We start from the raw sequence: 21,502 nt of genomic DNA, 5'->3' as shown, positions 1-21,502 counted from the left end.
TCACCAGCCTAGCTTCACAGCCTCAGTCAACTGCATGGCTGGAATGTGCCCTTGCTTTCCTAGATGGAAGGCACAGGGGGGTGGGGGTGAGGCTGTGTGTAGAAACTTGCCCACTGTGCAAAGGTAATGCTTATTGTTATGTACTGAAGTTCTTGTTGAGAACTTAACATATTAACAGCTTTATTCAGCGTTGGTCAGAACAAAGGAAAAACATGACTGCCTGCCTGCGTGCCTAGGCACAGAGAGAGAACGAAAGCTATATACAAAACAGAAACTTCCTGTGAACCGGAAGTACGCAGACTTTGTGACTCACAACAGCCTGCTCCCTTTTTAAGGAGGAACGGAAATATCCTAACAGTTCTCACCCTGGGCCAGCAGGGGGATACTGCAGATAGTTATGCAAATAAGGGATCGAAAGTGACGTTCAGTGATTGGATAGCTTTAGAAAGTTGTTACAGTAATGTTGTACTGGAGCTCTATATAAGCAGGCTGACTGAACCCTTCAGTTCAGTTCTGTCCTGGCCTGTGAATAAACAAGAGCTGTTTGAAGAATCGCTGTGTCGTCTGATATGTTCACCCACAACTTAACACTTATATTCATTGATGATCCACCCACTTTTGCCTCTGGCTTCACTCATTACTGGCATGTAGCCCCCAGATGGGAATGTGACCCTAAAGTTGAAAAAGGTTTCCCCATCCTAAACTATAACTTTTGTTGATCAAACTGATCAAGGCTGCAACCCTATACATCTAGAAGTATGCCCCATTGAACACAGTGGGGTTTACTTTTGAGTAAACATGCATAGGCTTGTACTACAATTTGCAGCCCTAGAAATAACATAGTATAATGCTTTAGCAAAAGATGCCAAAAAGACAGTAATGATTCCAAGGTAGTGTCGGGCAGAATTAAATCTGAGGTACAATGAGATTAACTGCAATAGAATTGAATGTGACCAGAGGCAATTTTCATGCTAACAATATTCCTATTTTTATTTTCTGATGCAAGATGTAACATTAATAGCAAAATCTGATGCATGTTTATTAAAAAGTCCCACTCTATTCCACAGCACATTCTGCAAAGTAACTATCCATAGGACTGCAGTTTTATTTTTTCCTCTTTCATTACTTTGTCTAGGTGTCTTACAGGATCTAATAAATACTTGATATTTCTAAGAATCGTAAGACTTTACCTACCGTTTCATCTCATCCTTGCTGGTATCAAGGTAGCATCTTAACATGTGAAACTCTGCTCCACAAGACAACAATATAAATGTATCTATATAATAAAACTGTGCTGATCGAATGGATTTATGAAACATTTCCTTTCCCTAAAAGTAAAATATATATAATTAACTATGTATACTATATAATTTTCAGTCAGAATAATACAGATGGTTTCTTTATGGCACACTGTCAGATTACTTCCTTTGTTAATTTTCTGACTAACAGGCGATTTCTCTAAATTACAAAACTTGATTCATCTTACACTGTTGTCCATTTCTTTATAATTACTATTAAATTAGTCAAGGCCTAAAGCCCTAAGAAAATACAATGTCACTCTGAAAATCCAGTCATTTACAAAGAATCTAGTCTGACTTCAGTCCTCTTTCCCACAATAACATTACATCACAAAAATTACAATGTCCTGAATGCCAATCCAAAGACAATCTCTCCTCAACCTCTTTGACACACACAACCAATTTCTTCTTCTTTGCATTCTCTATAGTAGAGGAGGAGAACCCTTTTTCAGCATGAGGGCTACATTCCCTTCTTGGCAACTTTTATGGAGCCACAAGCGAGCATTAGGTGGGGGTCAGAAGCAAACATGGACAAATCTTAACAAATCTAAAATTTACCTTTGTGCGTAGACTACGCACATACGCACACCTCTTTCTCCATTCCAAGCAATGCCCCATGATGGAAGTGGAGCATGTGTAACAATTTAGCAACCATTTTGAAATGCCAGAGAACTGCAAGGGGAGTGGCACTCAAGTCATAAAGTGCTCATGAATTAAAGCACACACAGTTTTATGTGCTTGACAATTTCAGTGCCATCACTATTGATAACTAGAAGTGTTAAACTATCCTAGAATTATTTTCACAATTACTAAGGTGGCAATTGGAAATACATTCCAAACAGATACAATTGGTATGATTTTGGGGTCATAGAGAACAGGCGTCATAGAGAACAGTACCCCAAATCGATCTAACTTGCACGAGATGTTTATTACCAGACATAAAGCAGGTTCTGCACTGCTGACTGACCAGATCCTTAATGTTCTGTCTTCAGAAGATGAAACAAGCCAGTTGTTGTCATGGCTCCAACCAACTGAGTTAACAGCACCATCATGCCCTAACAAAAATAAAGGAAAAATGTTTTTGGAAAACAGGTCTGTCATACATTCCTAATAAATCAGAAGACTTTTTCCCCCAGAAAGATCACTGTTCATCTAAGAGAATTCTTATATATAATAATGTATGAAGGTATGTAGAGATACAAAGAGGGGTTTAAAATAATTAAATTAAAATTTCAATCCACAAAGGAAAATAATGGATTTTCTATTAACTAATAAAATACCTATTCTTCTTCCTGCTGAGGTGGACTTAGGGAGAACTGGAATCAGTGTGGAGTTAGCCATCTCCCTTATTTGTCAAAATTCCCATCCTGGACAACTAAACTGCTTCAAAAGTGTCAGTTACAGAGATTGTTCACCAGAGCAGGAAGGGCAAAGGGATTCATTGGCCTTACCAATAAATCCCTTTTCTTTTTGTTGCAGTGTACAATTTCACCCTCCAACTTGAATTCCTAATTCTTATAGGCTTAGGTATCCTCAAGCCACATACAGGCTACATTTTTCCCTGTAAGCTAAATATTTTAGTGAGAAGAGATGACTTGCTCATTCTTCATTTTGTTAATTCTCATGTCCTGATACTGTCTTTCTTGTAGAACTTTATTTGGCCAAAACATACTTGTCCAGAGGAGAGGCCATTAGCAAATCCGAGACTGATCACAACATGCTGTTAACCAAATATTTATATAAATTTCCCATTATCTAGGGAAATCAATTTCTAGTACAGGAATGCAATCAGTAAAATATGCAATGGCATAATGCTTCTTTCTGAATCCACTAGGATGCCTGGTTTAACAGGCATGGAAACTGAAGTTAAATAGCTAGTATCTATGTATTTTTCCATTTATGCAATTGCAGTCTGAGCTGATTTATAATGAAACAAGTATTACTACACATAAACAATTTTTTTTTGTTTGCCCTTCATGAAAATTTCTCAAGGCAATTACAAATCCAAGAATTTCCCAGTATTGCCAGACATTCTTATGGAAAATGTGACACCTGAGAAACCAAGAAAATGGAATTTCCCAACCCCACTTAAAGCATCTGTACAGCCTGGGATCTGGGGAAAGAAACAAGAATAGCCTGATTCTGCCCACCTGCCCACAGCTTCTCTGACTCTATTTAAAAACAATTTATTATTATGAAAAATTCTGAGGCAGAGATATAAATACACATAGCAAAAGTATGAATTTGTGACACACTTGTTCTTGCTTTTTTCAGAAGTCTAGGTTTAGAATCAGAGAAGTCTCTGAATGTTTTACTTTATACACGTCAGTAACATGTTTAACAGAATATACAGTGCAGTTGGAATTTTACCATGATGAACAGGAATATATTCCCTAAATTTTATTTCAAGTATAAAGATTGCTTCCGACTACAGTTTGTTTTAGCCAGGCATTCTGATATAAATATACTGCAAGTTGGTAGCAGTATAAAAGTATAGTTAGCCTAAACCTGTTGTTACTACAGTGTTAAATGATGCCCTTTATTGTGCGTCACATGCAAATCAGAGTTGTAACTGAATTGCAAGTTTCATCAACACTTATGGAAGAAATAAACTTCTCTCTTTACAAAGGGAAGACTGGTATTGTAGAGCATTAATTTAGCAACTTCAGTTCAGTGTGGCCACTTTATTTTTCAATCCTATAAACTGTAAACAAATTCAAAGTGTTAAAAGAGCAGATCTAACATCCCATTGTCATAACCCAGCATATATCATTTACCTAGATGAAAACTGCTAATGTTAAAGATACTGTATAGTATTTTTAAGTACTAGACTGCCCCCTAGTGCACTGAATTTAAATTTGCAATATACATGTATGCATTTCATTTATAAATTTATACGCTGATTCTCCATTTTTGTCACAACCAATCTCCATAAGCTATGAACGACGGGTTTGAGTCTCGCTAGTGTAAAATAGGGCCAAGCTGAAATACTCCCCTTGTTTCAGTGAGTTTTCAAGGGGGGATTTTTGAGATGGGGTAAACCTACTGGAGACCTTCTTCAGGGCATTGCTAACCAACAGCCATTATCGTTCTTCCCAGGATCCCCTGGAAGTGGTGTCATTCCAAGGCATTCCAGGTTAAGGTGGGGACTCCACTGGCAGCCTTTTTTTGTGGGGGGCAGCCACAATTTCCCCATGGGATGCCTTAGACAAGGCACTGTTCCCGGGCTTTTGGAATGACAGGAGGTGGTGGCAGAGGGTATCGTAGTCGCTGGTAGGCAGGCACTGGCAGCAGCTCTGCAGCTGCCGAGACTCACAGGGAAAATTCAAAACCAGCAGGACCAGATTTTCCTAAAGGACTGGAAGAAATTTATGTTGTATCTGAAAGACAATTGTAATTACTTAACATCGCTTATAGGGTTACAAGAAGTTTTGTAAGGAGGACTTTATAAATTATTGGGAAAAGCATTAAGATTAGCTGATGCAAGATTGGATTTATAGCAATAAGCATAGTAATAAAATGCAAAATCAGAAAGAAATTTAGAAAACCATTAGAAGGGGTCTTAGGCTGTGATAGCCAAAGATTTGTTATGTTGCTTTGGAGTTGTTATGTTGGAAAATTTGTGCAAAAATAAAAAAGAGAGCAGCTCTGCTGCTACCACCAGCAAAGAAGCCCACACCTCCAAGGAAATTCTGCTCCCACAGCCCCTGTATGCTCCCTTCAAACCTTTTCAGGGATTTAATCAACCCCTGAAAACAAACAGAAGAAAATTTCACCTTCCAGTCAGGTTTAGCAATATAAGACAAAATAGGCAAATTAGTGGAAATGAAACCGAGCATACTGGGCTTCAAGGTTCTAAAATGAAAAAAGGAATCATATACATTACTGGCGCTAATAACAGGTAGCATAGTAAAAACAACATTTGCTTAAAATGCTGTATCTTGCACTAATAGGAAGTAAATAGAAGACCTAAGACTGAAAAAGGCTGGAATTAATTTACCTGAATAAACTGTTGGTGTTCCTGTAAGATTTGAATTGAATGCCAGCAAAGTTTTGTCTGCCAAGCCACAAGCCAACAACTCTCCATCCCCTGTAAGAATAAGGAGTATAGGAACTTAATCTGATAATGCTAAAGCATGAATATACCAAATCATTTTTTTAAAAAAATCTTGTAGTTACTGTATTTTTCGCCCTATAGGACGCACTTTTTCCCCTCCAAAAATGAAGGGGAAATGTGTGTGCGTCCTATGGGGCGAATGCAGGCTTTCACTGAAGCCTGGAGAGCGAGAGGGGTCGGTGCGCACCGACCCCTCTCGCTCTCCAGGCTTCAGGAGAGCCCCGTCGCCAGCCCCGCAAACTCGGGGGACAACGGGAGGCGCAGAGCGCCTTTCCCACTGTCCCCTGACTTGGTTAGAAGGCTGGCGGGGGGGAGAAGCCTGCTCCTCCCCGTCGCCAGCCCCGCAAACTCGGGGGACAGCGGGAGGCGCAGCGCGCCTTTCCCGCTGTCCCCCAATTTGGCTAGAAGGCTGGCGGAGGGCTTTCCCCTCCTCCAGCCCCGCAAGCTCCCAGAGCGATGCCAAAGCTGCACGCAGCTTCGGCATGGCTCTGGGTCCCGTTCTGGGGGCTGGGGGAGAGGGAAGCTCCGCTTTCCCCGCCCCCAGCCCCACAAGCTCCCAGAGCGATGCCAAAGCTGCATGCAGCTTCGGCATGGCTCTGGGTCCCGTTCTGGGGGCTGGGGGAGGGGGAAGCTCCGCTTTCCCCGACCCCAGCCCCACAAGCTCCCAGAGCGATGCCAAAGCTGCACGCAGCTTCGGCATCGCTCTGGGTCCTGTTCTGGGCTGGCGTCGGGGGAAGCCCGAGCTTCCCCCGCCCCAGCCCCGCGCCTGGGGGGGTTGGAATAATTTTTTCCCCTTTATTCCCCCCCCCCAAAAATCTAGGTGCGTCCTATGGGCCAGTGCGTCCTATAAGGCGAAAAATATTGTATATATACGCTGCATTTAATGAATTCCTCAGAAGTCAACGGGGTGTATTTCTGTGTAGACATGTATAGGATTGTGTAGTCAGTGCTGAAAATCAAGGCAGGCTTGCTGTCTGAATGAACCTTAATGAGCCCTATATACGTAAAAGTCATGTTTAACAGGTGAATGCTGCAGACATCTAACGTAACGCATGAACATTTTACTATACCTGAATACCGAATACAGCATATAGGAGTTGGCTTATCAGCTACAATAATCTGTCTCTCAGATTTGTTTGGAGGAATGTTGACATGTGGATAGTCTTCCTTATTTCGTCTTCAACAGTAAAAAAACAGGAGAACATGTAAAAAGATAAAAGTACAAACTGTGATGTACGCTTAAATGTATTACCATTAAATTTACAATATTTTCTCATTGACAAATGTTGGTGTAATAGAAGTTACATACTGCTAAAATAATTTTAATTTCTCTTTTATTTGGAATCCCCCCCCCCCCACTTGTGGAAATGCAGGATAATACTAGTTCTGCTTCTGTGTCTTTAATGCATTTGTTCAGACATATCAGTTTTATTGCTTACCGTTTGCAACTTCTCTTGCACTTCAGTTCCAGATTGTTTTGCTTTGCATTGGTCTTTGGAGAGAACATGGTCATTCTGCAGTGGGAAATAGTGGGCAATAGTTCATAGGGCCAAACAAGACCTGACAATAAATGTCTCTTTGTATTTAATCTATAGGTTTGTAAAAGTGCAAATACATCAGGTAGGGTACCATGTTTTCCTAGCTCACTAGAGACAAGTGAAAATAATGCAAACGTCCAGTAACTTCATTTTCTATGGATTAGGAAATGATTGTAACATTTTGGTGTTACTGTTACAACAGTGAGCTGAATCCAAAAGTTCTCTTCCTCCAGAGGAAGCTTCTTCTTTCAGAGGAAGGGAATTCTTGCATTCAAACTCATTAAATAAGCAATCAGAAATAACTGCCTCAGTATAAGAATGTCAAAATCTAAGTTACACAGACAAGCAGGCTGGCAATACACATATAGCCACTAACTCATATATAGTCATGCTTTGGTTCTAAAGGGATGCAGAAAGAGCGCAGGAATCTCAGAAGACGGGAGATTTCCAATAGCTGACAGAAAGGTTCCAGTGAACTACATATTTCCTGGCCCTACCCCATCACTAAGAAATCCAAATAAATTATGAAAAATGGTGATATTTGTAGACCAAGCTATGCATATTTTGCTAAAATTGCATAATTTTAGACTTACAATTCTAATTTATTTGTGAATGTGCCAGTTTCCCGAACAAGCATTTCTTTAAACCTTAGTTTTAATAGTGTCAAACTAATATTTTTTACTCTTTAGCCCGTTTTACGTTACATTTTCCATATGTCAAACATGCTGTGACAATCATGCAGCTTCTCTTTCTACAATAAAATTTAAAAATCAATCTTAAAACACTAAAAATAATTACATAATATGTACTCACTGTGGCGCTGATGTGTAACCTGAGGACTTAATTTTATTATGGAAGACCAGTGGCTGATCTTTTATTGGGCTTTTTATACCTGAGTTTGAAAAAACATAAATAAATAGTTATAATTACAACTATATAGGGATAATAATTAGAACTAAGAAACAATAAATAAATATGTTTAACAATCACAGTTACAAATATGGGTGCCTAGGAAGTTCAGGTTACTTTGTTTCAGCTTTTAAGATGTTGAACTTCTGCTATATAATTCTGTCTTTTAAAAGCATAATTATTTTTAAATTGAACAAACAGGATGCTCTGTGCAACAGGCCTGAGTTCCAGAGATGCAGTAATGCAAATCTACAGTCCCTGTTTGTGTAGCCTCTCTCACTGCTTCAATTGAGGGGAATGTTTCCATAAGTATTTATTTTGTCTCCAGTGCAGAGAGCATATTATTTTATTTCTTATACACCACCCTTCCTGTAATGTCCACAGTGACTAATAATAAAAATAATTCAAAAACAAAATTAAATATCATATCCTATAATGTCAGTATTACATTATACATAAGATGCCCTCCCCATGATGTTCCAGAAGCCTACAGTAACAAGTAGGTTTTAAGGTGTCAGTTGAGGAAAAATAATGTGTGGATCAGCCTGATCTCAAGATGGAGGAGGTTTCAGAGCCAGGTACCATCAATGACTAGGAAAAATCTTGCATCAAGTAGAACTCCACATGTGCATGATCTTGCATCCAGAAATTATTGCTGGATATAGTGGAATAATCTGATCTTACATCAATTTACCTGGGAGTATCTTCTACCAAAACATTTATTTATAAATTAATATTTAATCCAATTCTTCAGTCCAAAAACCTCAAACCAGCTAACAAAGTCAGCAATAAAAACAGAACAGAAAGAATAACACAGCCCCAGAAAAATAGACAGACAGACAAAAGATGACTGGTTACCACCCCAGATACCTAGTCTGATGCCAGCTGTGTTCCCAGGTGGTATTGGGTCTTAACCCATCCCTTTTGGATGCTTCTTCACCCCAAACAAAGAATAGCTATTTATAAATAAGTGCCAAACTAGTTGAAAGTTTACCAAACTTACCTTTTTTATTTACAAGTTGGCTTTTTTCTTTCTTCAGGCACAAAGGAGAGGTTGGCAGAAGAGAGCACCTAAGAAGAGACATACTTCCTTACCCAGGCTTTGGACGCGGGAGATGTGCATTTTTAGGACCCACCGTGATTTTGTAATCGTATGCTGTTTTAAATTGTTTTTAACACTGGGCTTCAATTGTTGTAACCCACACTGGGATCATAGAGTAAGGGTGGGTTAATAACAACAACAACAAATCAAACAAATCAGAAGACTCATATATATATATATATATATATATATATATATATACACACACACACACACACACCATTTATGAAAGAGCAGTACTAGTGACTGTGTCACTGCTAGAAACACTGATTTTCAAAAAAGATCAGCTCCTCTCATGAGCTTGAAGATCAATACTTGAAGCTGATGATTACAACCCATCAACCCAGAATAATATTCACTTGATAAAATCTGGGGCAGTATTCGGGTATCTCATCCTTTCCCACCATTTAAAATTAGCACAACATGGTGGTATTTCAATCAAAAAGTCACATTTTCATTATGCAGCAGGTAATGCCATGTAAAAGGAACATTAGCATCTGGAAGAGAAGCACTAATGCTACAATCCCCACATCTGAATGTACCCTATATCTAACAGTTTATCTTCTAACCTGTGACAGATGCTAGCTGTATGGTAGAGATTCAAATAAACTGGTAGAGATTCAAATAAAACCAAGTGACTTAATGATTCATTACCTGGCAACTACAGAAAGGCCTTTCTCACTTCCACTTAAATGGAGGGCACTCTGCTGGGATCTCAACAGGGCAGCAACATTAATCTCCAGTAAGGCAATTCTATTCTCAAACATTGAAGTTAGCAAACAGAACACCTGCAGAGACATGTCCATGAAGCATTTCTCCCTTCAAACCAAAATAATGCCAACATAGTAAACAGTAATCAGTGGTTTGTAACCTAATGTCTGTGGGTGGAGTTCGGCTCATCGAACAGGACTTTCCCATCTCCCCTTTCTGTGCATCCCCCTCAACACCTCTAAAATCCACTCCTTAGGGGTGGGAAACCCTTTGGGACAAGGTGGGATGTAGTGGGCAGGGCTGCAGAAGGGTGGAGAAATTGGTGAAAATCAGGAATCCTTACACAGGAGACCTTTGGATCCAAACCATTAGAATTAGTAAGACACGTGCTATTTCAGTGTCATGCATGTGTGTATGAAGCTCTGCGTTCATTTTACTTGAGACTGTTACCATAAAGCGCAGCGGGGAGGTCGACAAGGAGTATCTGCCGGTGCCTACGCTGTGGCACATTCCTCTGACCCAGGCAGAATTCCAACAGAGACTTGTCTACACCAGAGTTTGTGTTTGCAGTTGTTTGCCTTCCCATTTAATCTACATAGTCCATATGACATTACTATCCAACATCACCAGTCTTGATGCTTCCCCCCTGTAAACTGAGGTTTACCTGATATGGGGATAATCTGATGAATTGGGGGAACTGAACAACAAATTTGAGGTCACATACTATTTGTTTCGATGTTTCTGGGTGGATGGCTCAATCCCCGCTCAATCCCCTTTTTCAAGCCTATCCAAGCCTACTACTTCCTCAATTCTTTCATTTCTTTTCCATTTGTACCTCTATTTCCAGGGCACTCCTGAACGGAAGACTGTAGCCTTATACATATATTAATTTTTATCTCTCGTATTTGCACAAAACTAGAAAACTGCACAAACAAATTCACAATTGTCTGACTCTGTGCTTTTGCACATTTCTTGGTTGGGGAAGTGTTTTCTAAAAGATAAAAAATATAGATCCATGTGCAACTATATACACGCATGCCCTGTTGGTACTTTATTAGCATAATAAAATCAACAAATGAGAAGGCAGGGACAAACACAAAAGGGAATGCCTACTGGTATGAACAAGAAAGATCGAAGTTGCTCTGCATATACAAACTTGTGGTGTAGACTAATTCAAATAGGAAAAATGTGGATTGACAGCTAAATAATGCTCAAAGGCAGAGAATCCCAGATACTTTGGATAGCAAAATTGGAAAATATTTATGCCTTAGGTCTGGGAGAACTGTAGCTGATTAGCACTAACACAACAGAGCTAGTGATATAAACCAACAGCATAATTCTTTTTTTATTAGTAGTGTGCCACAAATGTGAGGTTTGCTTTCCCCCGAAATTTAAGGTTCCTCTAAATTTTCAGTTTCAAGGAAGAATAAACTGTGCTAAAACAATAAAAAAATAATATTTAAAAATAATTTCAATACTGTACTCACCTTGCCATCGATTGCCTTCCTCATTAAAGCACATGATCCAGCAAACTGAATGCTGAGGGCGCTGAAATCTTTACACACAAAAAACCCAATGTTATAAAACATTCTTTTCCTTCGCTAATATAGAAAAGTTCCACATTAAATTAAATACTGGCTACAAGGCTTTCATCATATGTATGGTAAGTTGATATAATTCCACTGATTTCATCAACCTAACGCCAATGCATAAACTTCCAGTGCAATAACAAGTCAAACCTGCTAGCAGACAAGCACACCTCTGTAATTCTAACTAGCTAGTAGAAACAGAAACAAGGCAGTCACACATGAACAATGAGCCTTGGGTTGATGTTTGCGCAACAGAACTTCTCCCTCCTTTCCTGTCCCCTGCAGCTCTCTGCCCACCAGCAAAATCTGCTCCAAAGGAGCAGACTTTGAGGAGCACACAGAGGGAGCAGAGAAAGGAGAATATCTGTTGTGCAAATGGAACTCCGCTTATGCAGTGATGGACTTTCCATATGTAAATCACACCAAGCTGTAATAATAAATTATCATACCTCTGTAATGTAAAACAGCTTCCAACTCAAAATTTGCCATGTTAATTATGAATAAACCAGTAGAGCTTCCTATCCACAAGCATGGGGCATTCACAGTAGGCAAACTAATTGAAAATAAAAAGAGAAATAGAGTATTTTTTAAAAAAAATAAATAAATCCGGCATTCTCTTCATTACAGATACAATGAGGTATTTTTAAGTTTCACAGCTTTTATGCAGATAACTCATGATGTGAGCTGGATAATAAGCACACGTGAACATGTGTTCCTCCTTTCAATTAGGAACATTTAGGATTTCAGAAAGGGTATCTCCCAATCCTATCTCAAGATATTGATGATTGAACCTAGGACCTTCTGCATGCAAAGCACATGTTCTACTACTACTAAGCTATAGCCTGCACTTTAAAGTATGCTTATATTTATGTTTAAAAAGAAAGGTGCAGTGTCAAGATGATGAAGGAGGGAGGTTATGGGGAAACAGTGGTTTTACGTGGCTCATCAGCTGCATAGATATAAATGAACACTGACATGAAGATAGAAATTTAAGGTTAGGCGTTATGATGCTTTAAGTGTGCAATTTTATTTGTAATTTGCTTATTCAAGGGTTTGACACTAGATGTTATTAAAATGGCATGCATGTCCTCCATACAATGTCTTCAGGTTATTACAGCAAGGCTGTAATACAGCATTAAAACGTCATCACCTACTATAAAGTATTACCTACACAAAATACTTTTATATGATTTTCTAATTCTTCTTCTTCTTCTCTTTTTCATGACATACAATATCAAGCAGTGAATGAAAACTTAGTGCACTTACCTGCGTTCTTCATCACCTACATTTATTGACTTGTCACAGAGTTCAATTCTGAGAACTGGAAAGGTAGTTTCAACTGTTTCTTCTTCCCTTAAATTATTTGAAGTATATGCCTTAGAAGGATTCTGAATCTCATCTAGGGAGAACAGACAATGCCTATTAAACTAGAAACAAGTTGCTTAAGACATTTAATGAAAGCTAGAAGCAATAAGCTAAGTTCATAGCTATGCACTGCTGCTATATAACTCATCTGGCAGATCTATCTAGCCTGGGAAACTTGTGCTAGCAAAACACAGCTCCAAATTAGCTTCAATAATACAATTCTCAACTAGTATAAGACAATTTCTGTGTAGTACTATCTATCACAGCACACAGCAGGAGATGGTATCATACTGTCAATTGAATGTGACTTCTTTGGAGCTGACAAAGTTCATACATATATTCACATTATAAGTAAAGGCCTCCTTCAAGATCAGTCTTTCTGAGCTCTCTATTTTGGAGGCCCTCTTGATGACATCTGGATATAAAGTTAATCCAGATTCATAAAAAGTCTGTATAAGAAAAATACATTTTTAACCATGTCATTGGCTAACTAGTAATATTTTAAAATGTTTTCCAGAAGCATCATGTTACCCAATTGTTCGGATTTCCTTATTTTGTTGTAAAACTTCTCTCTCTCTTTCTTTATATTTATATGTACCACACAGCGATACTGATGCCCGCTACTCAAGCTGAAGATCCAAAGCTGAAAGAGAGAATAAAACTATAAACTAGCTTTCTGCACTTCTCTTTTAATAAGTAAATGTTTCTGGTATTATCATCTTAATTCAGTGGTGTGGCCAAATGCCAAAACCTATAAATATAATAAAGTTCATCTCAAACATAAATTTCCATATTCTCCAACTTGTTCAGGAAATAGTATTTTGGCAACCAACTTTTTCTCAGGCAATCAAGTTGACTGTCTTTGATTTGGGCAAGATTTCTTCCTATATACCAGGCTTCCTCAACCTTGGCCCTCCAGATGTTTTTGGCCTACAACTCCCATGATCCCTAGCTAGCAGGACCAGTGGTCAGGGATGATGGGAACTGTAGTCTCAAAATATCTGGAGGGCCGATGTTGAGGAAGCCTGCTATATACATTGCGTAGACCCCATTGGAGGATTTGTAATACCTCATCACAATTTAGGATTTGCATAATGTCTGGGGAGGAGAACAGAGCGAAAGAGAAGTTAGGTTGCACAACAGCAATGGCCATGGCATAGGAGCAAAAAGGGAGGGACAAACAGCAGAAGTTTAAGTAAAGCTGGGGTGTAGAGGAAGAGAGAAAAATGACAGTTTTAAACACCAGAGGTTTGAGCAAAGCAGGGATGGAGAGACACAGAGTAAAATGGCAATTTTAAACACCAGAGGTTTGAGTAAAGCAGGGATAGAGGGGCACACAGTAAAATGGCAGCTGTAAATAACAGCAAATGTTTGAGTAAAGCAAGGATGCAGAAGTTGGAAATGGTGCTTAGTACTCAAAATGTGTGTGGGAAGGAAGAGACAGAAACTTATCATGTGGATAATATGTGTGCAAAGCAGGTTGCACAAAAGGAGGTGAGAGGAGGCATGAATATAAGGATGTAGGTGAAAACAGGGGTATAAAACATGTCAAATTACAACTTGTCTAATTCCCAGAATGCTTCTTACCTGTCCATCTGCACATCCAGTGATAATCTGTTTATTTTCTTCATCAATGAAGAGACTCAGAAGAGGAAATGCTAGAGAAAAAGAGGCAGACAAGCAGCACAATATGGGAAAGAAAAAGAAGTAAGGAACCAGTGGGCCTAAACAGAAAATCCTCACTATCAAATCAATACAACAGTAAAACACAGAAACAAAAAATAATTAATACTCAATATAATTTTGCATCCCAATATAATGATATTTTATGGATACAGGAACTCCATAGCACACATAGCTGCAACATCTGTCCCATTCATTTCTATGTAGGTACAGTAGCAGATGCAATTCAGTGTTTTCCTTTGAGATCTGCTGCCTCCACTGAAATTAACAGGATGGCACTTTGGAATGGAGAAATTCTACATATGAATGAAAATATATGTGAAGACTCTGGGTCATGGCAACTAAGTACAATTACTGCTGTCACTGGGAGTAGCATGGAGAATGGGAGTAATGATATGGAACTGAATGTATATTGCATTGTGTTGTTCTAACAATTTATTTTGTTGTTTTCATCCAAATAATAATATTGGAATGGATTAAAATGCTCATCTCTTATGTCAAGTATTATTCTATACAAAAAAGATGTTGGTTGATATTGATTCATTATTTTTAAAAGCATACCTGTTATTACTGCTGACTGATATATTAACAGTCCAGTACAATAGTCCCATACCTTTTGGGGGGGAAACATGGTAACATATAAATGTCAGTTTATATAATAATGAATGTAACCAATGTAATACTTTATAAAAGTCATTTGATTTTTCTGTTGATTCCATGGGATGGGAACAGAACCCCACAGACCAAGCAATGCAGAAAATTTAATTATGACTGAACAGTAGCATTCAGTTTTAATATCTGATCATGGAAAGCAGATTTGAAGATTATATAGTATACCCAGTCTTTATTTTCCTTCTTCTAATTAAAATATTATTTATAGTAAAACAAAGCATATTAGCACTATATGTTTTAATTCTCCTTTTGTCTTAACATCAGACTTAACATCATAGCTGCCCTGAGCCTGGTCTTGGCTGGGGAGGGCGGGGTATAAATAAAAATTTATTATTATTATAATTTATTATACTAAGCCTCATAGCCTGAGCCAAAATAAAAATATTTTTTTAAAAAAACCAAAAAGAGAATTTCCTTGCCTTAAAACTTCTGTCTTCAGAAACTGATATAAGTCTATTTTTTTCCCAAGGGCAAAACTCAGCAGCAGTCACTGGAGCCAGGTGACCCTCCAATTCAGCAAGTATAGCCTCATCCTGCAATTGATCCCAGAAGAAAAGCAGATAAAATTTCAAAATAAAATTGGTAGTGTCTGATCCCAATAAATGTGAGAAGTTCAAGTAATGTACTTGTGAAAAATCACTTGTATTTTTCATCACTTGTGAAAAATACAGCTACTTGATGGACCAGAGTACAACTTGCTTTCAAATGATTTCTACTTCTTTGATGGCACAGATAGCTATATTTCAATATCACACTGTGGTATGTTTGACAACATAGGCTCTCACCTTTGCATTTAGCATGTATATCCGATTGCCAGCACATACTGCCACTGTCTCATCATCTGGACTAAATCGCACATAAAGCACCATTCCCAAAAGTGTTCCTATAACAATGCCTTCTGGCATTACCCCTGCAATATTTGAAACATAACGCTAAATTATTATGACTATTTGACAAAACTAAAACTTCAATAGTTATGTGAAAGCTAGTTATTTTTAATAGCAAACAACATCATATATATTTTTAAGCAGGCTAATCAACATACTGATTTCTGAAGCAACATAGGTTGCAGTCCTAACCATGTCAGCTTAGAAATAAGTCCCACCTAATTCAATAGAGTTTACTTCCAGGTAAGTGGGATTAGGATTGCAAGCTATACAATTCTACTCAGAAGTAAACCCTACCTACTCTCAAGTAAATGGACAGAATTACAGCCAAAAATATACAAAAAAACCCTCTGTACCGTTGTTCTTTTTTTCCCTTCTGTAATACAGCAAAAGACAAAATTACAGAAATTAGAAGTTTAAAACTCAACAAAACCTTCCCTCAGCATCTCCTACAACCATGGAATCTTCCCTCTTGATAAACTCCATTTCACAAGCATAAATCAAGGCTGGTCAGGAGAATCCCGCCCACTGAATTTTTATCGCAAAGTGTTCACCTTGTAAAAACTTCTTCACGCATTCATCCAGATTCCACACTATTACATAGTCACGTGAAGCAGAGCAAATGAGGAGTGGGTCGTCTTTGCTCCCAAAAGCCAATGCAGTAATTGAATGGTGATGACCTAGTAAGTGTAATGGCTGACAAAAGAGTATTTGGTAACTTGAAATAGATATAAAATACGCAGCTAATCAATCAGTTTCTTCCAAAATATTCATTTTAGTTATACAAACTATTCATTTTAGTTATACAAACTATCTCTTGATCTCAGAGTGATTTATAGAATTTGAATACAAACATTTCAAACATACTATATAAAAATATAAACATACAGCTAAAATACCTCCAGTCTAATAACCAACTGACAGATCGTGAAGCTGAGGCTCCAGTACTTTGGCCACCTCATGAGAAGAGAAGACTCCCTGGAGAAGACACTGATGCTGGGAAAGATGGAGGGCACAAGGAGAAGGGGGCGACAGAGGACGAGATGGTTGGATAGTGTTTTCGAGGTTACCAGCATGAGTTTGACCAAACTGCGGGAGGTAGTGGAGGACAGAGGTGCCTGGCGTGCTCTGGTCCATGGGTTCACGAAGAGTCGGACACGACTAAACGACTAAACAACAACAACAACAACAACAATAACCAACTAGCAAATATCTGCCCATTTTTAAAGGCTTAGCTTTTTCAGGGAAAGCTACTCATTACTGAGGACCAACGTGGCTGCTAATTTTATGAGTATCAAATATGGCTATCAAATAAAGGCTGCCCTTGCTTTTTCACCCCCAGATCGTAGTGACCACCCCTTCTGGCTCATATACTATATTGTCTCCTAAGCACTGTTTCCATTCATTTTCAAAGAATTTGCACAGGAGCACTGCACAGTGGATTGCATTCTTTGAAACATTGTTGTTGTTGTTCTTGTTAATATACATCTTACATGCCAATCTTACGGATTCTTGAACATAAACTAAATCCTCAGAAAGAACTAAGTTTTCAACCTGGCGGTCAGGATCATCAGTAGTATCCAAAATACAAAGCTCATTCCCATTCAAAGGAAAAGCACAGTAATGCATGCTACAAGCAAGCTGGACATGTGATTCTGGCACTTTGGATCTAAAAACTTGTTTTTCAAGAACAATGCTGCTGCTGCATCCTTCTTCAGCAAAACAGAGGTCCACAGGGCTTTCCATTGGACAGCTGAAATAGACACCAAATTAGCATTTAATTAGAAATGTCTCATTCATTGGATAGCAGCTACATTTATAATATTTTAAAATATTTATGATGTTGAAGTAAAATATTTATGATATTTAATAGGACAACATGGCTAAATCATCACAAAATTATTGACCCCTTTATTAAAGGATAATAAATATGCAAGAGTAAGACAAGGGCAAAGCCTCACAGAATGCATAGGCATGACTTTGCAGAGAAGAATTCAGACCCATCATCTGTCATGGGGGGGGGGGGTAGGTTTGGGAGGATTTGGGTATCCTGTGCCCAGTTCTGCAAGCAGAGTTGCTCAGTCATCAGCAAGGGAGACCTAGCCGCAAGGAGTGCTCCAATGTACCCACCTATTTCAACCAAGTCTGCAAAACCCCAAAAAAGAAATGAAATTTTGCCCAATTTGATTTCAAACCATGTAGGCAAATGAAGTGTTTGTCTTCAGATTAGGGTTTGCAGGTGCTGCTGACCAGCTGATAATTTACAATGCAAATCTTTACATCAAACACTGCTGCTTACCAGTTCCAGTTAAAGTACTGCGATGTCTCAAGACAGTCAAACTTTATCCATTTCCAAGAGTGTAATGTTTAGGACTGCCACATCACCATGACTGTTTGGTTTTCTGGTTTATTTTCCTTTCTTGAAAGACCATAGTCATCCAATCATACACAACTGGATGAACATAGAATGCTGGAACTTCAGTTGTGCATTCCATTTTTGCCCATTTTTTATTTTGAAACAAAACGTGGACAAGCTGAGCTTTGTTGCCAAAGATGGGTAACTGTGAAAAGAGAACTGCTGGTGATTAAACTTCTCAAAAGCAAAGAGGATTAGACAGTTTCAAGTCCCTTGTTGGCAACAACATAGCAAAAGCTGACAACAAAGGATTTCCATCAGTGTTGCCAGACAGGCAACAATTCTCTTATATGTAAAAGAATTCAGTCTTTTTAAATTTTACCTTCAGTGCCAGTGTCCTACAAGAATTCAAGCTTGTTCAGTGCAATGCTGTACTAAATTATTTTGGCATCAGCTTTATATGGGAGGACAGAACAGTATTTGCTTCCCAGGGCGGCTGGTGAGTCTCAAGCAGACAAGTGTGTGAGCAGGGGCAGGATTTTCTCTGGAAGTGCTGGCAAGGGAGTCGCGGATCACTGTGCTGTAAGGAATTTCAGCAGCAGAAACAGAGTGCGGGAGAGGGGCTTCCTTCTCTCCTCATCTGTCTAGTTTGCAGGTGCCAATGGCTCCAACTCCCATTAGCTCCAGTCAGTGGCGTAGCGTGGGGGGTGCAGGGGGGGCCGGCCGCACCGGGCGCAACATCTGGGGTTAGGGCAAATCCACGGGTTAGGGGGCGCAAATCCACAGGTTAGGGGGCGCAAATCCACGGGTTAGGGGGCGCAAATTACTTGCCTTGCCCCGGATGCTGACAACCCACGCTACGCCGCTGGCTCCAGTCAGCATGGCCAATGGTCTGGGATGATGGGAGTTAGAGGGCACCACCACAGCTGCACTCACCCCAGGTCAGTGTTTTTCAATCAGGGTTCCACAAGTATCTCCTCACACCCAGAGGTCCTAAATAAGAAAAAGACTCTGCATTTTATAGTGGTGAAATAAATTATTACCAGTTTTCGCTTTGTTTTGTTTTTCTCCTTTATATATGGGAGCGGGAAGCAAGAGGAATTGCCGGCTGCTTCCACTGGGCAGCACTGCTGTACAGCAAGAAACTTCCGCTGAGAGAGGAAAAAGCCTGGCAGACTTGAGTTCGAATTCTCCACTCAGCCATGAAGTTCACAGGCGAGGGTGATCTTGCAGCAGTCAGTTTCTCAGCCTAACTTACCTCATGGGGTTGTTGTGGAGACACAATGGGCTGGTGGGGAGAGAACTGTACACCCCACCCAGAGCTCCTTGAAGGAAAGGTCTAAGACTAAGTGCAGGGCAGGATTTAGGTTTGATGAGGCCCTAAGTTACTGATGGTAATGGAGCCCTTTATATGTCCAGCTGTCCTTTGTCAACAACAAATTGTCAGTTTTTTGTGTTGAATATATGCTATATGGTAATTTATGGACCAAATAGGTATCTAAAGCCATTTGCACATGTTGCCATGCAACCAGTCCATGAAGAATGTAGGCACCCTATTTACAGAAATGAGCAAACCAGTGATATTTTAGGGAGCAGGCTAGCAAGCAGCGCCCATTACTTACATCATCGGAGCCTACACAACACAAAACACTGTTGCTGTATGTAGGTTTTATTTTATTTCATCATCATCATCATCAAACCTTTTATTGGCATCACATACAAACGTCGATAACATAACAGTACAGAGTTACCGCTTATTTTATTTGTTTTATATCTTCTATTTTGGAAATGTACATCCAGGGGTTTTTTTTCTTTAAATTTTTTTGGGAGCCCAAAAGAGTGAGCCCTAAGTTATAGCTTATTTAGCTTATACGTAAATCCGGCACTGTCTAAGTGTCAACAAATAATACAGAGCCGTAAAGGCTCGAGGAAATACTTGGGGATTCTGGCGTCCTTTTAAACCTGGCCGAGGAGTCCTTCACCGTGGCTCGTGGTGTGAGAACTGGGAGGGGGAAGCCCTCGGGGAAGTGGTCGCAGCGGCCCCCTTCCCTGAAGTGGAGCAGCCCATGGCCCTCTTGCTGTGGAGGAAACAGGAGCGTCGACTCCCCTGCGAGGGGTCCGAACGCAAACTGCGCTCTGAGACTCTGACACTTGGCCATTGCTGGATCCCGCCGCGAAACCGTTGGGGGCGTGGCCTCCCGCAGGAATACTTACGTCAGCCAAGGCGCCGCGAGAGGGACGTTCAGTGATTTTCTTCTCGGAGAGCAAGGGGGCGGGGCTTGCCCCTTCCTAGCCCTTGCGGACACAGGCGATTAGTGGAAAAGGGGAGACTCGCACTCGAGTCCACCTCCGCCTCACAACCAGCAGCCGGGTACAGCTTTGGTCCGCCTGTCTTCGCCGTCCGCGGCTGCCGTGGAGACACCCGCCTGCCCTCGGAAGTGAGGGGCCAGGGAGGAGGTGGTTCTAATCCTTCCCCAGCGAACGGTCGAGTGCGGGGAGCAGTCCGGTTTCCTAGGTTACAGTGACGCCTACGGAGAGGCCGCGAGGCCAATTCCAGCCGCCGCCTTCGCGTCGTCCTAGCTCTGCAGTTGTCAAATGAACGGAGATTAGTTGACCACGCGCGCGCGCCTGCCCGCCCCTTGTAGCAAGGCTCCTGCAGATTTTGCATCTCCCGCGCCGGGGTGGGACAGACATTAAGAGGCCGACTTTCGACCATGGCTGCAATCCTGTTCACATTTATTTGGAGTATGCCCAGATGAACTCAGCACTGTATCAATTTATGTACACAGTGAGAACAAATTAGAAATACCCCTCGTACTACTAAATTTCTTACCCACTCTTACGCCAAACTTTTTTAAAATTAAGGAAAGTGCGTTCATTGGTTCCACTGCAAAGGGGGGGGGGAATGTACAGTTGCAGAGTTGCAACATGGAAAACCACTGTTTTAGATCCACTGCCAGCTGCCAGGCAAGAGCTGCATCTGTGCCTACCCATTTCTTCACTCGTATCAGTTTCACTCTCCAAAGCCATCAGAGTGAACAGCTATAACTGCATGCAGAGAGGGAAGTCATACAAGCAACCAAGGGTGCAGGGAGCTGCGAGAGCAGCTATGGCTGACTTGTTTCTCACTTGAGATCAGATAAACATTTGTTCTTCAGGTTGCAACCTAGCAGTGCTAGACTAACAGGGTTGAGGGCATTATATGACTCGTTCCATTTAAAACTGTATTTCTGTGAAATTACCCCTGACCCAGAGCCACACGAGGCAACAGAAAG

At 40.1% G+C, this 21,502-nt stretch overlaps 1 protein-coding gene across 4 annotated transcripts in view; it reads right to left on the bottom strand.

Moving 5' to 3' along the window:
- Positions 1-20,520, bottom strand: part of WDR27 (WD repeat domain 27) — a 59,074-nt gene extending 38,554 nt beyond the window's left edge. For 3 of the 4 annotated variants that reach the window (XM_077925807.1, XM_077925809.1, XM_077925810.1), the window contains exons 1-19: positions 18,171-18,426; positions 17,426-17,624; positions 16,426-16,567; positions 15,770-15,894; positions 15,404-15,517; positions 14,874-14,925; positions 14,217-14,287; positions 13,161-13,272; positions 12,531-12,663; positions 11,714-11,817; positions 11,163-11,230; positions 9,619-9,752; positions 8,866-8,933; positions 7,767-7,845; positions 6,855-6,929; positions 6,486-6,592; positions 5,299-5,388; positions 2,232-2,353; positions 1,195-1,328 (exon numbers count right to left, since the gene is read on the bottom strand). In XM_077925807.1, the coding sequence (XP_077781933.1) occupies positions 1,195-1,328; positions 2,232-2,353; positions 5,299-5,388; positions 6,486-6,592; positions 6,855-6,929; positions 7,767-7,845; positions 8,866-8,933; positions 9,619-9,752; positions 11,163-11,230; positions 11,714-11,817; positions 12,531-12,663; positions 13,161-13,272; positions 14,217-14,287; positions 14,874-14,925; positions 15,404-15,517; positions 15,770-15,894; positions 16,426-16,567; positions 17,426-17,617 (1,922 nt within the window). In that variant the 5' untranslated portion in view covers positions 17,618-17,624; positions 18,171-18,426. Of the gene's footprint in view, positions 1-1,194; positions 1,329-2,231; positions 2,354-5,298; positions 5,389-6,485; positions 6,593-6,854; positions 6,930-7,766; positions 7,846-8,865; positions 8,934-9,618; positions 9,753-11,162; positions 11,231-11,713; positions 11,818-12,530; positions 12,664-13,160; positions 13,273-14,216; positions 14,288-14,873; positions 14,926-15,403; positions 15,518-15,769; positions 15,895-16,425; positions 16,568-17,425; positions 17,625-18,170; positions 18,427-20,441 lie in introns of those variants that run through there. The other variant, XM_077925808.1, reaches the window with a different exon arrangement.
- Positions 20,521-21,502: the final 982 nt, after the last annotated feature.

This window comes from Podarcis muralis, chromosome 3 (assembly GCF_964188315.1).
Source record: "Podarcis muralis chromosome 3, rPodMur119.hap1.1, whole genome shotgun sequence".
Classification (NCBI taxonomy): Eukaryota; Metazoa; Chordata; class Lepidosauria; order Squamata; family Lacertidae; genus Podarcis; species Podarcis muralis.
The sequence above is the reverse complement of the archived record's forward strand: the minus strand, read 5'-3'. Positions and strand labels throughout refer to the sequence as shown.